Source organism: Chlorocebus sabaeus, chromosome 20, assembly GCF_047675955.1.
Source record: "Chlorocebus sabaeus isolate Y175 chromosome 20, mChlSab1.0.hap1, whole genome shotgun sequence".
Taxonomy (NCBI): Eukaryota; Metazoa; Chordata; class Mammalia; order Primates; family Cercopithecidae; genus Chlorocebus; species Chlorocebus sabaeus.
In genome coordinates, this window is record NC_132923.1 from 133823607 (window position 1) to 133840103 (window position 16497).

General features: G+C 57.2%; 1 protein-coding gene across 1 annotated transcript; it reads right to left on the minus strand.

Moving 5' to 3' along the window:
- Positions 1-6718: 6718 nt before the first annotated feature.
- On the minus strand, positions 6719-8187 carry ACTRT2 (actin related protein T2). Its single transcript, XM_037984712.2, has one exon. It carries the CDS (start codon positions 7986-7988, stop codon positions 6855-6857), a length of 1134 nt encoding a protein of 377 aa, XP_037840640.1. The 5' UTR covers positions 7989-8187; the 3' UTR covers positions 6719-6854.
- Positions 8188-16497: the final 8310 nt, after the last annotated feature.

Here is a 16497-nt window from a genome sequence, read left to right on the forward strand (position 1 = left end):
TCGGGTTTCCTGGGGACCCCCGGGAAGGCCCAGTCCTGCCCTTACCATCCTGGAGGCAGAGGAGCCCTATCCCACCCTCAGGAAGGAAGGTGGAGGGTTGAGGGGTGTGGATCCAGGGCCCAAAGCCTCCCCAGACCATCGGCTCGAGGGGAGTGAGGCGAAGGGAGCTGAGAGCTCTGTCCCCTGCTGTGGGCTGTCCACTCTGGTCCCGAGTCAGCAGTGACCCCTGGGTCAACTCTGGCCTCCCAAGCTGGGGTCTGGGTCCCTGCAAAAGGAGAGAGTGAGTGCAGTGGTCGGGGCACTTATCTAAGTCGGCTGTATGCCTGGACACACTTGGAGGGGCGGAGGCCTGGAGATAGGGGTCAGGGTGACAGAGGCTCTCTGTGAGCCCCCAAAAGCCTGGGAATGGCAGGGCCCTGTGCTCTAAACACCTGCTGGCTGGATGGAGGGGGCTAGGGCCTTAGAGACCCTCAAGGTGGAAATTGCGGACACCAGGGTGCAGTGGGTGTGAGGAGAGGGCTGGGGGCTCCTTCCCCGGGGTGCTGCCCACCCCGCTGAGGTCCATGCCCAGGACCGCCTGGTGGCTGCTCCAGGTGGAGAGTGGCGGCTGCGGCAGAGGCCGGAACTTTGCCAAGCTTTGCCCCACATGCGAGGGCCAGTGCCTGCCTGGGAGGAGCATTTGTACCGAGCTCCCTGTAGGTGGGACAGGTGACCCCCTCCATCCAGGAAGGCTGAGTGCAACTGAGCAGAGCAGCGTCCCACCGCTCCGAGTAGGGGCAGCCCCGTGGTGCCTCTGGGGCCGAGTGCGGAGCTGCCTGTGAGGCTTCCATTCCTCGGTGGACTTTTGGGGGTTTGAGGGTTGGTTTCCTCCTGTGTGGATTCTTGTGTGCACTCGGCCTCTCCACGAGGACCAGCTGTGGATTCCTGGAACCTTGACCTGGGCCTTCATCATACCGAGTAGCTCTAGGACTTAGAAGGGCCAGACTCTACCCCCGATGACGTGGCCACTGGAGAGGACAGAGTCATGCCTGTCTTCCTCAGATCCTCCTGCATCCTCTGCCAGAGTCTGTTGGGAGCCTCTTCCTAGTGTCCTGCCTAACTCACCCTCAGCCCAGATCACAGAAGGTCCTGCTCTCACAGAAGCTGGCCCGGGCGTCAGGTTCTGTCTTGCACTCTGGCTGCAGCCATGCCATGGGGCAGGCAGCCGCTCTCAGGACTGTGCGCCATGGCCCCCCACTGCCTCCCCCTGGTGGAGATGAGTCTGCAGGAGTGTAGGACCCTGGAACACCAGGGCCTCCAGAAAACATCATCATGGTGGCGCCATTCAGTAAGGGATCATGGCGCCTCCATTGGGGCACGGGCCCCTGGAGCCCCTGGTGGCAGAGGTGCCCTGAGATAGCCTCCCGATGTTCCAGGAGGTGACCATGCCATGAGGCATGGGGTGCTTGAGTATGGGGGTGCCCTCCTGGCCTGATCCTCACCTAGAGTGGCACTTTTTGTGTCTAATCACTGCCATAGATGAGGCTCCTGGGCTCCTGTGGAACCTGTTTCTGAGGATCCATAATGGAAGCCAGGACTGGAGGTCGGTGGAGGAGATGATGGAGGCAGGGGCACTAAGCATGGGGTAGCCCTGAGCACCCTCCACCTGCAGACACAGCAGTCACTTCTGAGATGCCCCCTGGGCAAGGGGCAGGAGCCGACAGCTTCTGGGCCCCAGCAGTGTTGCTACAGGGCCAGTCTCAGAAAGAACCAGGCCTCATGCTCTCTGGGCTCTGCTCCACGTCCTCTCTTCTGCCAGCAAGTTTTGAAACAGAAACCCCTCCAGCAGAGCTCCCAGAGGCAGCATCCAAATGGCACTTCACAGAAAGATCTTGTTTAGGACCAAAGCAAAGAGCTGATTGGGGCTCGTGGAGTCCTCTGACAGAGTCTGGGCATGGGAATATGTATGTTCCAGATAGGGAAACGGGCTCAAGCCAGCTCCCATGGATGCCTGCTAGACAAGGTCAAACAGTTCAAAGCCAGAGGGAGGCTTCTCTCTCCTCCTCCAGGGCTTAGCCCAGCCCATCCCCTGGCCTTGGCCCTTCACTTTGGACACCTCCAGGCTGAAGCAGGGTCAAGCCTCAGATGCAAAGGCTGACCACACAGTTCCTTCCAATTCTCCTCCCTTGCTAGCAGCAGCCTCGTCTGCTTGACATGCTCTGGACCTTCCACCCCTCTCAAGGAAGCCACAGTTAAAAGCCAGCTGGGTTACAATGCTCTTTCTAGAAACTCCATCAGGGCCTTGGGGGACTGCTTACCATCTATTCACTGCAGTGCCCCAGGAGGAACATAATTCTGAAGAATGAGAGGTCAGAAAACCACCATCACTATTTTCACCACCATTATCACCACAGTCATCTTGATTGTGGTCATCATCACCATCATTACCACCATCATCATCGTCATTACTATTGTCACCATCACTGTCATCAGCACCATCAACACCACCACCATCCTCACCATCATGATCACTACCACCATGTCACTACCATCACCATCATCACCACCATCATCACCATCATTACCAACATCATCATCACCATCATCACCATCATCACCTCCATCACCATTACCATCATCGCCACCACCTTCCTCACCATCATCATGATCACCACATCATGTCATTACCATCATCGCCACCATCACCATCATTACCCTCATTGTCATCACCACCATCATCACCACTATCACCATCATCACCATCATCACCATCATCATCATCACCGTCATCATCATCATCACCACCATCACCGTCATCATAATCACCACCATTACCATCATCACCACCACCATCCTCACCATCATCGTGATCACCACCACCATGTGATTACCATCATCACCACCATCATCACCATCACCATCATCACCTCCATCACCATCATCATCACCACCGTCATCATTATTGTCATCATCACCATCATCACCACCATCATCACCATCATTACTAACATCATCACCACCATCACCATCATCACCACCATCACCATCATCACCTCCATCACAATCACCATCATCGCCACCACCTTCCCCCACCATCATCATGATCACCACATCATGTCATTACCATCATCGTCACCATCACCAGCATCATTACCCTCATTGTCATCACCACCATAATCACCATCATCATCATCACCATCATCACCTCCATCACCATCACCACCATCATTGTCATCATCACCATCATCACCATCACCATCATCACCACCATCATCATCACCATCACCACCATCACCATCATCACCTCCATCACCATCATCACCATTGCCATCATCACCACCACCATCATCATCACCATCACCACCATCACCATCATCACCTCCATCACCATCACCATCATCACCATCACCATCATCACCATCACCATCATCACCACCACCACCATCATCACCATTGCCTTCATCACCACCACCATCCTCACCATCATCATGATCACCACCACCATGTCATTACCATCATTATCACCATCACCATCATCATCACCATCATCACTTCCATCACCATCACCACCATCATTGTCATCATCACCATCATCACCATCACCATCATCACCACCACCACCATCATCATCACCATCGCCACCATCACCATCATCACCTCCATCACCATCACCATCATCACCATTGCCATCATCACCACCACCATCCTCACCATCATCATGATCACCACCACCATGTCATTACCATCATTATCACCATCACCATCATCATCACCATCATCACCACCATCACCATTATCACCACCACCACCACCATCACTGCCATCATCACCGCAACCATCACATTCCTACCACCATAGCAACAGCAACAGTAGCAGAAGCCACCATAAGAAGAGAAGCAGGGTATCTTGAATAGAAAAAGGAAGTTTTCTTTTAGTTCTGTTTTATTTATGGTGTAGTTTATTAGTAACATGGGGACCATCTAGAGTGGAGAAGGGTCTAGAAGGAGTATACAAAGAAGAAAGAGCCGTGGTCTGGGACTCTGGACTGAGCTCTGCTCTCAACTCCCTGTATGGCCTTAGAAAGTCATAGGTTCTGAGCCTTGACATTCTCACCTGTAGACTGCAGTGACTCTGACAGGAAGGACTTCGATGGTGGAGGCCAGAAGACCTCACTACATTTCCTTGTAACTTTCAGGTTCTATGGAAAGAGATAAAAACCTCATTCAAGGACCCCATTCCTCCCAGGTCCTCCCTTAAAAGGCTGGATGTAACACAGCAAACACATATAGAAAGACTGGGAGGTGGAAGGCGGGCAGGCCGTCCAGGGACCTTGGGACTGCGGCTCCCAGGCTTCCTGACTGTCTCCCACACATACCTAATAGGGCGCTTGGAGGCCTTCAACCCAAATCTCCAATGGGCACAGACACAAAAAGTTCCCAGTAAAGCCTGTTCCCACTGGGAACAGGGTGACCCAGAAGAATAGCTTTTTGGAAATACCTGCCTTAGTCCAGCCCAACACCGATGAAAACACCTCACCCCACCTTCGTGTTTCAGTGGGAAGAGTGGGGAATTGATCTAACACCCTACCCCCACCTCACTCCCACCCCATCCCACCCCCACATTACCCCCACACCTCACCCCACTCCATCCCCTTCCCTACCCATCTCACCCCCATCCTATCCCCACCTCCCTCCACTCCCCACCCCACCCCACCGCCCCCAGCAGCAGCAGTGAGGCTGAGCCAGGTGGTGTGAGCCAGTCTCATCGCCACCACTTCAACCTGACCCTTAGGGTCAGTGGGCTCCCTGCAGGGAGGTGAACCCCAGCATTCATGAGGTGGGAAAAGGTGAAGGGATAAGTCCAAAGAAATCCACCCCAAGATGCATGAAAATTAAACTTCTGAAATCTAGAGACAGTGAAAACTCTGAAGCAGCCACAGAGACCTGACCCATGACCTGGGGAGCCCAGCGAGTGAGAGAAGATGCCTGATCTGAAACCAGGCGGCTGGGCAGCCTGAGAGCTGAAAGGAAACTGTGACCTGCAGATTCCACGTGCAGTGGACACAGCCTTCAGGGATGAGGCAGAAATTAAGTCACCTCAGTTGAAGGAAGGCAAAGATTCTGTTGCCTGCGTCCTTTCCTTGCAGAATGGCTGCAGGAAGCTCTCTAAACACAGGAGGAATAACAACAAAATGAGTCTTGGGCTTCAGACAGGACAAAAGAACCTCAGGTTAGGGGTCGATAGATTTGATATGACGAGCTTCTTAAATCATTTTTGATGGTTGAAGGAAAAATTTCAGACCCCTCTGGTGTTGCGTTCAGTGCACACACAGCAGACAAGACAATTGTGTTTTAGAGGTGAGGGGAGAAGGGTCCTGGACAGAAGAAGGTTTCACGTTTCCCTCCAGCGGTACCACGTCAATGCCTGTAGCTTGTGACGTCATATACATCCCCGCATATATGGCGTAATACCCAGGGTGACCACTAAGAAACCTACAAAGGTAAGGTACTCTAAACATGCTAAATAAATCAACACACAATCCTGAACCATGTTCCAGTAACCCAGAGGGAGGTAAGAAAAGAGAAGCAGGAATGAGAACCGGAAGACACAGCAGCGTGATCAGATGGCAGACTTGAGATTCCGCATATCGATGGGCTACCAGGTAAATGGACCAAATACACCAATTGAAAGGCAGAGACTGGTAGGGTGGATGAGAAAATGACCCAGCTATACGCTATCTTCAGACCAGCCCTGTGCTCACTTCCGACACAGCGTAGGTCGGTTGAAAGTGAAATGATGGAAAAAGATACACCTTGTAAAGATTGAAAGACACACGCATTTCAGGTAAACGGGTTTGTTTCATTCAGGCTGAATTTCTTGAGCCTTTTTTTTTCCTTTCTTTTTTCCGCCTGCATTGCCTCTCCCTCCCTCTTCCCCCGGCGACATGCTGGAACCCACAGTGCGCGCACTTGGTAACCACATAGAACACAGGCACGGGTCCATACAAAGCTGTGGACACAGGCAAAGACGTGGGGAAGGGGCGCCGTTTCTTTTCCAAAAATCCAAGGGAAGGACCATGTATAAAGAGTTATCTGTATTTTCCACTTCTCTCCCAATAATATTTTGGGTTAATTCCACCACATCAATGTGGAAAATTTCCCTCCATGCATAATTTACTCAACCGTTAACGTTGGTGATGGCCGTTAACTCTGTTTCCAGCATTCTGCCCCCAACAACGATGCTATAAACATCCTTGAAAGTAAAAACAAACAGAAGAATCACACTCACTAAGCAGAAGTCTTGATTCTTTGTACTTCCTTTGGGAGCAGGACCCCTGAGTTTAGAGGGCCCTAAGCAAACGGTGACTTCTGTTCCCGTCTGTTCCTATCTGCTGAGAACGACACCTCCACCCTGTTCAGCCACCCGGCCTCCCACGAGCAGAGCCCAGGCCCTGGCATGCTAGCTAAGGGCCCACACAAGTAGGGGTTTCTTACTGAGCCCTCAGAACCAGGCGCACCCACTAGTCCCCACCCTCCCTGCCGACTCTCTCGGCCCACCTAAGACCCGTGTTTAGAATGCAGACTTCAGTGCCCTACTCGCCTGAGGTCCAGGGCCCTACTTTCCTACGAACTGCAGATGGAACAGCTGGACTCAGCCCGGGCTGTCTTGGGAGGAAGCAAAGGGGAGTGGGTGTGGACCAAGCCACTTCACAGATTCACCACCAGGGCCAGAAATGACTCTGCCGCCCCCAAGAAGGAACTGAGTGGAGGAGGCCACAGGTGCTCCGGTATTTGTTGAACATCCTCCTTTATTGAACATCCTCCCAAAGCTGGGGCTCGGGTTCACCCCCCACTGTGCCCCACGAGAAGTGGCCTTCAGAAGCATCTTCTCTGCACCACGGAGCTCCCAAACTCCTTGAAGTCTGCGGCGGTGACCCACATCTGCTTGAAGCTACTCAGAGAGGTGACGATGGAGGCTCCAATCCAGGTGGAGAACCACCGGTCGGGGGGAGCCGTGATCTTGATGGGAGTGTCCTTGGAGGCCAGCTGCTCCAGCTCCTTGAGAAGCCGGTCATCCAGCCCGTGGAACAGGGTAGTGCCCCCCGACAGCACGATCTCCCCAAAGAGGATCTTCTGGATGTCGGCATCACACTTGGTGATGCTGCTGGAGACCATATGCGAGAGCCCGGGGCTCTGGCAGCCCAGCTGCTGGGGTGTGAACAGGGCCTCGGGCGCCTGGTACAGCGGGTCCCCGAGGCTGATGATGTTCCCGTCGGGCAGCTTGTACTCCCTCAGGACCTCCTCCGGCCTCCGGGAAAGCTCCTTCTCGGGCTCCAAGGCCACGTAGCACAGCTTTTTTTTGATGTCATCCACCAGGCCCTTGTCCAGCTCACAGGAGAAGGTGTGGCCGCTGGCCAGGAGCAGCTGCGTGAGGAGCTCCGTGATGTCCCTGCCCGCCACGTGGAGCTTGGTGACTGCGTGGGGCAAGGAGTAACCCTCAAAGATGGGGACAGTGCAGGTGACCCCATCCCCGCTGTCCACCACCAGGCCCGTGACGCAGGCCGAGGCGTAGAGAGCCAGCACCGCCTGGTCCGACAGGTAGAAAGCGGGCACGCCAAAGTTCTCAAACATGACTTCCGCCATCTTCTCTCGGTTCTCCCTGGGGTTCAGGGAGGGTTCCGTCGCGAGCAGAGGCTGGTCGCTGGGTTTCACGCCCAGCTCCCACTCAAAGAGATGCTTCCAGAGTCTCTCCATGTCATCCCACCCTGTGATCAGGCCACGCTTGATGGGGGAGTGCAGCTGCAGGGCCTCCATCTTGTACAGGGCCTCCTCCCCCACAAAGTACTTCTTCTGGTTGGCCCCTGCTGAGGGTGCCTGGAATTTCAGGTGCCCCACGATGGAGCTGACGATGTGCCGGGGTCCAAACTCCCCGGACAGGCCTGCTTTGCAGAGCCCTGAGCCATTGTCGAAAATCACAGCGGGGGAGTCTAACGCGTGCGGATTAAACATGCCTGCAGCCTTCCCTTCTCAGCCTCATCAAAATAAAGACCAGCCCTCCAGGGCCACTTTGTGATGCAATAGGGGATCCCACGGCTCTCGGGGTGTCTCAAGGCAGGGCTAGCACCGCACCAGGGAGCCCTCCATCCTCAGGCTCTGGTCTGCTCTCCCTTCAGGTGGCTCCGGCCAGCTGAGGCCTCTTCTAGGGGGCTGCCTCCTAGGTAACAATCCAGCCAAGGCAACGATTGTCCTGAGTCTCAGTGGCCCTGGGGGCGGGGCTCTGAGTCCCCCAACCCCCACAGGGTGAGGTGCTCAAGAGAGGGAGGCAAGTGCATTCTAGGGTGGTGCTGGACAAGCCTATGGGCTGAGGCAGAGACTTAGCTTTAGAGTGGAGAGAAGCAGCCCAACCTGGGTGCACCCCAGAAAACCAGCTTCTCTGAGCTGCAACCTCTGGGGTGACAACACTTCCCTGTGCTAAGGGGGAGAACCAAGCACCAGGTTGGAGGGGTGTTGTAAGCAATTCTGTCCCAACAGGCACTTAGAAGGTGCTTTTGAATAGTGACTCCTCCAGGAAGCTCTCAGGGATTTCTCCTCCCTCCATCCCATTAGTCCCAGCTGTCTGTCCCACTGGGTGGACCCTATTCAAAGCCCTCTGGCTGCTGGCCCTTTGTCCAGGAATACATCTCTGCTCTGGCTTGAGGCCAGGGCCCCTCATTCCTCTCCACAGACTCTGAAGTGCCGGCACACAACAAAGTCCAGCGGCCACAGAGTTGGGAACCCCAACAGCCCCGAAGATATGGTCCACCGGTTTCACATGGGCAGCCTGGATTGCAGCCTGTGACACCTCTCTGTGTCTACGAGCTGCCACACAGTCAGGCCACAGCCACAGAGGAACGCTCAGAGATGACCAGGCCATTAAGGGTCAAGGTCTGAGCACAACCAGGAAGGAGGCACTGGGCCAGGCCAAGGGCAGCAGCTCCGGACTATGAGAGGACCCACAACAGTGCGTGCCCGGCACTCAGACCCCCACTTGGTCTTCTGCTTGGGGAGAAAGTGGGAGGGGATCCAACCTGGGAACCAGCTTCACTTTTTCCTGAGGAGGGTGGAGGTGGCCTTGGAGAATATGAGATTTATTCTCTCTCTCCTGTCGTATCCACAGTCACCCTGCAGCCCAGCTTGGTCTCCCAAAGTTCTCCCAGAGGACGCCTCCCGGGGTCACTCCCCTCCCGGAGCCCCTCGGCTCCTGCTGGTGGCCCCCTCTGTGTGTCCTGCCTGCCCTGCTGACCCAGCAGCAGGCATTAAGCCCACGGTGGTGTAGACACATGTTGTAGATGGGCAGTCTAGGCACATGGCACAGGTACGTGGTGTAAACACAAGGTATAGACGCATGGGATAGATGGGTGGTGTAGACACGCGTTGTACACTCGTTGATGTGTGGTGTAGATGTGTCTTGTTGATACGTGGTTTTGTGGGCACCACTGATCCCTGGGCGGGAGTCAATAAAACTTGATTATTGAAAGATTTTCCTAGAGGGCACCCCCCCAGAGGGAAACTGAGTCAAATGCATGCCAGGGCGGGTGTGGCTTTTAAATCTCCATTTCTCTGGAAACCGTGGCAGCCACCCCACAGCTTGCTTGCAGTTGTCTCAGAGACCTCCAGGCTCCCCGCACAGTAGGTGTGGACGGAGGCACTGACCCATGGGCATGGCCTGGGGCCCTGTGGCCTCCTTCGCAACCTGCTGAGCCAGGCCCTGGAGGTCCTCCCTGCCCACATCAAGGTCACCCCGCAGGTCCTCCTGAAGGTCACCTGAGGCCTGGCCAGTGCTGGGGGACGGGGACTGTGTCCTGGGACAGGGGCAGGCACCATCCCGACCCTGTTCCTGTTTGATAGCGTGCACGGGCAGAGGGTGGCCCCCTCGAACGCCGTCTTCCAGGCACGTCCCAGGCTGCAAGGTGAGTTGTCCTCCGATGCCTTTCTGGTTCTACTGTGCGGCCACACTCACAACAGAAGGACCACCCTGCACGGGAAGAGCTCCCTCCACGCTGGACTGGGAGACCACAGGCACCAGTCCTGGGAGATACAAGTGGGTCCATCCCTGCTGACCTGCACAGCCGGGGGTCCTGGCAGAGGTGTGGCTGTCCACAAGGCTGGCCCTTTGAAGCCCTGGGACAGGATCTGGGTGGCTCTGTCCTGGCCCTGCAGTGGGGCAAGGGCCCCCTCCGTCACATGCCCTGCAGAGCAATAGCTCAACATCAGCCGATGCCGCCAGAGACGGCCCCAGATGGACACCAGGTTTACCCAGGAGGGCGACAGAGTGCCGCTCAGGGATGGTATGTGCCCCCACTGGCTGAGCCCTCTGCCCACAGCCCCCGGCTGAGCCCCTTCTACCTTGTAGAGGTGGTCTCGGCCTGGGAAGGGTCCCCAAGGCTGGGACGACCGCACCTGCTGTGTTGTCTCACAGACCCTGGCTCTGCACAGCCCAGATCCACTATCCACTGCAGGGATTGCTAAGGTTTCGAGTCTCACGTTTTGGGGAGAGCATTCCCTGGCTGGCTGCTGTGTCTTGGGGTTCCAGCCCGCAGCCGTCACAGACGGTCTCGGTTCTCAGGTGTGGCTGGAAGTGCCTCGGTGTCGCCTGAGCTGAGCCGGGAGGAACGGGCTCTGACGCTTCCTAGATGCTGGCTCTGCTGGTGGCCACAGTGGGAGGCGGTGACAATGCTGGCTGGGGAGGGCTCTTGGGTCAGGCACAGGGACACGCTGAGGTGGCCCTGGGTGGGCTGGGGTCTTGGGCATCTGCAGGCAGGACAGAGGAGGAGACAGACCCACGAAGCCCGGGCTGCTGAGCTCCTGGCGGGGTGTAGTGAGGCTTCTCCGTTCCTCCGTCCCCTGTTACTGTCACAAGGCACAGTCGCAGCGTCCCGGGCACAGCCTCTTACCCTGTGCACGTCCTGCAAAAACACACAGGCCCCTGTCTCCGCCCTGCCCGGCCCAGCTGCTTCCCCAGCCTCTGCATTAGGTCTGGGACTTTCCACCTGTTTCCAGCTCTTCTCGGTCCCTCCATGACCCTGCCAGTCCCCGCTTTGGAGGAGACAAGGGCATACCCCCAAGTACACAGCTGGGAAAGCCGGGGCACGGGCAGCACTGGCCAGGTCCTTTTTCCCTAAATGTTTTCTCTCCCTGCTGAGCCTGGGAGCAGTGGTGCCCTTGGCCCTGGGTCTGGTGGCCTGACCCATCCTGGTAACTCAGATGATCGTGGCCGGGGTGCCACGGGCCCGGCAGAACAGACCCTGTGAAGCCCACCACGTTGCTGTTTGTCTATTTGGGAGAAGCAATTTGCAGGCAGGGTGGTCTTGCCCCAGTTACCATCAGGATGCTTGGACACCCAGGGCGAGGCTGGATCCATCATCGTCATATCTGGGTTTGCTGTTGGAGCTGAGAACCTCAGGGGCAAGGCCTGGCTCAAGGCCCGGCCATTGGCCAGGCAGGCGCTTCTGTCTTAGCTGCTCGGTGTCTCACTGGGCTGAAGGTTGTCCGCCATGTGGGCAGAGCCAGAAGAAGCAGGACGGACCCTGAAGACCCCCCACCAAGGAGGCCTGGCAACTGTCTGGGGCTGGCACCACGTAGCCACCGAGAAGATCCAGTGGGTTTATGAGCCACAGCCTACGTGACCTTGTACTGGTTTCCAGCTGCCCCGGGGCAGAGGTTCCTCCCTGCGGTTCTCAGTTCGCAGGTGCCTGGGAACTTCCACCTCCTCCCAGCAGTGGTGGGAGACGCCGGGCTCGCCGTCCATGAGGAAACATCTTCGACCCTCTAACTACTTGGGTCTACACCTCCTGGAGGTGCCCATGTGAGACCCACGGGAGTCCTTGTCACCTGGAGGTGCCCGTGTGAGACCCACAGGGGTCCTTGTCACCTGGAGGGGTTTGATATCCAACTGGACAGAAACTCCAGTAGCTGAGCGGACTTGGAGCTCAAGGGGAGCGTTGGTGGTGAAGGTTGTTATTAACACAAGGACGTCCTCCTTTCCCTGCTCCAATTAGAGGCCACAGTTCTGCCTTGGCCCGCCCCGACCCATGCTGACCAAGCCTCATAAATCGCTTGAACAAGTTTATGGGCAAGCTGGCCGCGCCGCCGTCCCCCATCCAGGGCAGGGCTCACCCTGAGATGATTCTGGGGCCATCATTTCGTCCTACGCAGAAAGCCTCATTCTTCCTTCTGCTGGAGAAGTTGCGCCCAGCACAGGCCCCTCCCACTCCCCAGCACCCCCCCCCCCCACCTCCCATCCCCGGGGAGGGGCCCCGAGACTGCAGCTGGAGGTGACGGACATGGGTGTCCCCGGGAAGCTGCCAGGCATGTGAGCTTGGAGTGGGTAGCCCTGTATCTGCTGGGCACCCCCTGCCCCCACCAGCCTGGCTCAGGGTGCCTGGGTCACCCAAACCCTGGGCGAGGGGCCTGTTGGCCCCATTGTCCCTGGTTCCATCTGTCACTGGTGGCCAGAGCCTCAGCCAATTATTGACCAGTGGATGGGGCTCATTAGTGCCAGCCCACATCTGGTGGCCAGATCCCGCTGGCTGTGGGTTCCATGCCGGTGTCGGCAGTGAAGGAACAGGGTGACTCTTAGATGGCAGGAGGCACACTGTCCTCGAAAGAGTGAGGACGGTGTGGGGAGCACAGGACCCCCAGGCGGTCGCAGGAGGACCCGGTGCGGCTGCTCCCCCACCTCTCTGCCCGTCACCCCAGAAGGGCCCAAGCCCCAGCATTCTCCCCGGCAGCTCAGCCTTTGTGAGTCCCTGAGATGGAATCCGAGTCCCCTCCATCCATCTACCCACGCAGCCACCCACCCAGCATCCATCCTTCCAGCCATACTTCACGCAGCCAGCCTCCCACCCTCTCCTGCCTCCCCCCTCCCCCTCCCTCCCTCCCACCTCCCTCCCTCTCCTCCTCACTTCCTCCCTTCTCCCTCCCTCTTCCCTCCCTCCCTCCTCCCTCCCTCCCTCCTCCCTCCCTTCCTCCTGCCCTTCCTCTCCCCTCCCTCCTTCCCTTCCTCCCTCACACCTTTGTTCCCTTCCTTTCCTTTCTCCCTCCCACCCTCCCTCCTCCCTCCCTCCCTTCGTCCTGCCTTCCCTCTCTCCTTCCTTCCTCCTTTCCTCCCTCCTTCCTTCCCTTTCTCTCTTCCTCTTTTTTCCTTCCTTCCTACTTATCTCCTTCCCTCCTTCCTTCCTCCTTCTCTCCCTCCCCTGTTCCCATCCTCCTTCCTCCATTTGCCCTCCTCTCCCTCCTTCTTTCCTCACTTCTTTCTTCCTTCTCTCCTTCCCTTCCTCCCTCCCTCCTTCCCTTCCTCTCTCCTCCCTCCCTCTTTCCCTTCCTCTCTCCTCCCTCCCTCATTCCCTCCCTCCCTCCTCCCTCCTTCCCTTCCTTCCTCCTCCATCCCTCCTTCCCTTCCTCTCTCATTCCTCCCTCCTTCCCTTCCTCTCTCCTCCCTCCCTCTTTCCTTTCCTCTCCCCTACCTCCCTCATTCCCTTCTCCCCTCCCTCCCTCATTCCCTTCCTCTCTCCTCCCTCCTTCTTTCTCTTCCTCTCTCCTTCCTCCCTCCCTCCCTCCTTTCCTCTCTCCTGCCTCCTTCCTTTCCTCTCTCCTCCCTCCCTCCTTACCTTCCTCTCTCCTCCTTCCCTCTTTCCCTTCCTCTCTCCTTCCTTTCCCCTTCCTCTCTCCTCCCTCCCTCCTTCCTCTCCTTTCTCCTCCCTCCCTCTCTTCTTTCCTTCCGTGGTGCCCACAGCCTCAACCAATTAGTGGCCAGCAGGGGTGGTCTAGGGGGAGTGGGGGCTCCAGCTTCCCTGGTCAGGGGATAAGCCCCACCTAGGCACACACTGGGTGCAGAGATGGCCTGTCACCTGGGACAGGTGTGGCAGGAACCTGAGATGGAGGTTTGGGAATATTGGGTTCTGGATGCTAAAAAGACAAGGGCCCTCCCTGCAGCAGCTTCCGGGGCTCGGTGACTTGCTTCCCGACTGCAGGCTGGGCTGGAAAACGCAGACCCCAGGACCATCTCCCTTGTGGGGTGTCGAGTAGGTGCCAGCCATGAGGGTGGGTTAAGCCCTGGGGCCCAAGACCACATCTCAGTGGCATCATCCACATGCAGACAGATGCTGGTAGACAGCTCCGCGTGGTGCCCAGAGACGGGTTGCTGCCGCTGAGGGCATCCTCACAAAACCCACATCCTGGGGACTTCAATGGTGGCTGCTGACCTCTCACAGTTCTGAGCCTGGGAGTTTGACATCAGGTGCCAGCACTGCGGGGTCTGTGAGGGTCGTCTCTGACTGCGTCCTCAGTGGCAGAGAGGGAAGGGACTCTGGTCTCATTCTCTTCTCACAAGGACTCTAATCACCTCCCAAAGGCTCCATCTCCTGACCCCACCACGCTGGGTGTTAAATGGCTTCACAGAGGACTCTGCAGGGGAACATTCAGTCCACGTGGGACCGGCCCTCTTCAGCTCTCCACGCAGGGACCTGGAGTGAGGCTCATGGGCAAGGTCGCCAAGGCTCGAGTGCCAGTGCAGCCCCAAAGCACTCACGAGTGTGCACATCCTCAGGTGAGCTCTGCTCAGTCATCAGCATTATGAGTACTGTTGTTATTTTCCAATGCGGGGGCTCGGCGCTTCCCCTGGGCAGGACTCAGTGCCTCACTGCAGGGCCGGGGGTAGCATCCAACCCTGGCGCAGGGGAGGAGGACAGTGAGCCCAGACACTGCCAAGCTGCCAGGCACCTCTGCCCGGAGGAACAGAGGCAGGAGGGTGGCGGGAGGACCGAGCTGCAGGGACACTAAATCTGGAGGCTGGGCAGTGCCTTTGCTCACCTGCATGGGACAGGGTGGCATCGACACACAGGGCAGCCTCATTCCTCTGGACTCGGAAATCTTTTGCTCTGGGCACGCATGTGGTGGGGGGTGTGGGAGCCAGGCCTCTCCTCTGCCCCGTCCACGGCAGGTGAGGCTGCAGCAGGCTTGAGGCTGACTGGGCAGGGCCACAGGCATAGGGGTCTGAGGGATGAGAACAGACCCTGCCCATGCCCACCTCCCTCCAGGGAGCTCTGCTTGCATTTGTATTATGACTTTCAAGGGGAACTGGGCTTTGACCTGGAGCATTGGGGCCCAGCACGGTGTGAGGTGCCAGGAAGCCCCCTCCCAGCCCCGCTTGCTGCTCCAGTGTCACTGCAGGTAACCTGGGTCCAGCGCGTCCCCGACGTGTCCCTGCCCCTCCTCCTCTGAGCGAGCATGTGGAGCACGGTGCTGCTCTTCCGAGCAGCTGTGCAGTGACCTGTTGTCTGCTTCGCCCATTTTATTAGACCAACCCCCTATTGAGGTGTTTCTATTTAATAATTGTTCAATTATTGAGGTTTTTCTGTTTTTTCTTTTTTCTGCTAGAAGCGAAGTGCCGTCACTTGCATCGCACATCCTCTTTGCACATGCTTGCTGTGTACTCAGGGGCTGCACTGGAACTCAGGGCTGGTCCGTCCAGGGCTGCACGTGCTCACAGCGTGGACAGAAACTGGCAGAAAAATGCTTTCCAGCTTCCTCCTTCCCTTTCCCAGGGTCCAACACCCCCTGTGTGAAGAACCATGGGACAGTTCCTCAAAGGGTTGCTTTCCTCCCAAGGCCTCTTCTAAAATCTCCACATGAAAACTCGAGGGCGAATGGAGGGTGGATTCTGGCAGCCGTTGCACCTGTGTCCTGGGGCGGCTGGAAGCACGTGCCACAAACTCAGCGGTGGAAACAGCAGAAACTCATCCTCCCGCAGTTCTGGAGACCGTAAGTCCAACATCAGGGTGTGGATGGGGCTGCCAGCCTCTGAGGCACTGAGGAGGCGCCTGCTCCGGGCCCAGCTCCTGGTGTCTGGGACTCCTGGGCTGTGTGGGTGGCATCACTCTAGTGGGCCCTGTCTATGCCTCTGCATCTGGTTCCCCTTCTCCCAAGGACACCAGTCCTTTTGCGTTACGGCCCACCTCGATGATCTCATCTTGCCTTGACCATCTGCAAAGACTCTATTTGGTCTCATTCCCACGTGCTGGGGGCTAGGACGGGAATATGTGCATTTTAGAGGGAGCCAGAGTTCAGCAGGTGCTGCCTGCCCGCTGGGAACCAGCTGTGTTTGTTCACAGCAAGCAGCGGTGCTTCCCGCCTTGGGGATCCAGGTGACAGCATAGCACCCAGTGAGAGGCGGGAGCCTGGCAGGCATTTCAGGAGAAGCTGCTGCATGTGGAGCGGAGAAGGGGGGGCCATGGTCCTGTCCGGCCGTGTAGGGGTTACTCTCCAGTCCTCTCCAGCTGGGTAAGCAGTTACTCCACACTTCAGCAGCTTAAGGCAAGTGTTTCTCATCTCACATTTCTGAGGGCCAGGAATCTGGGCACAGTTTGTGTGGGTGCCTTTGGCTCTCAGGTCCTGACAAGGCTGCAGCTGAGCTGTGGGCAGGGCCTGCGGTCTCATCTGAAGGTTCAGTGGGGAGTGAGAGGGGAGTTTGACCTCCAAG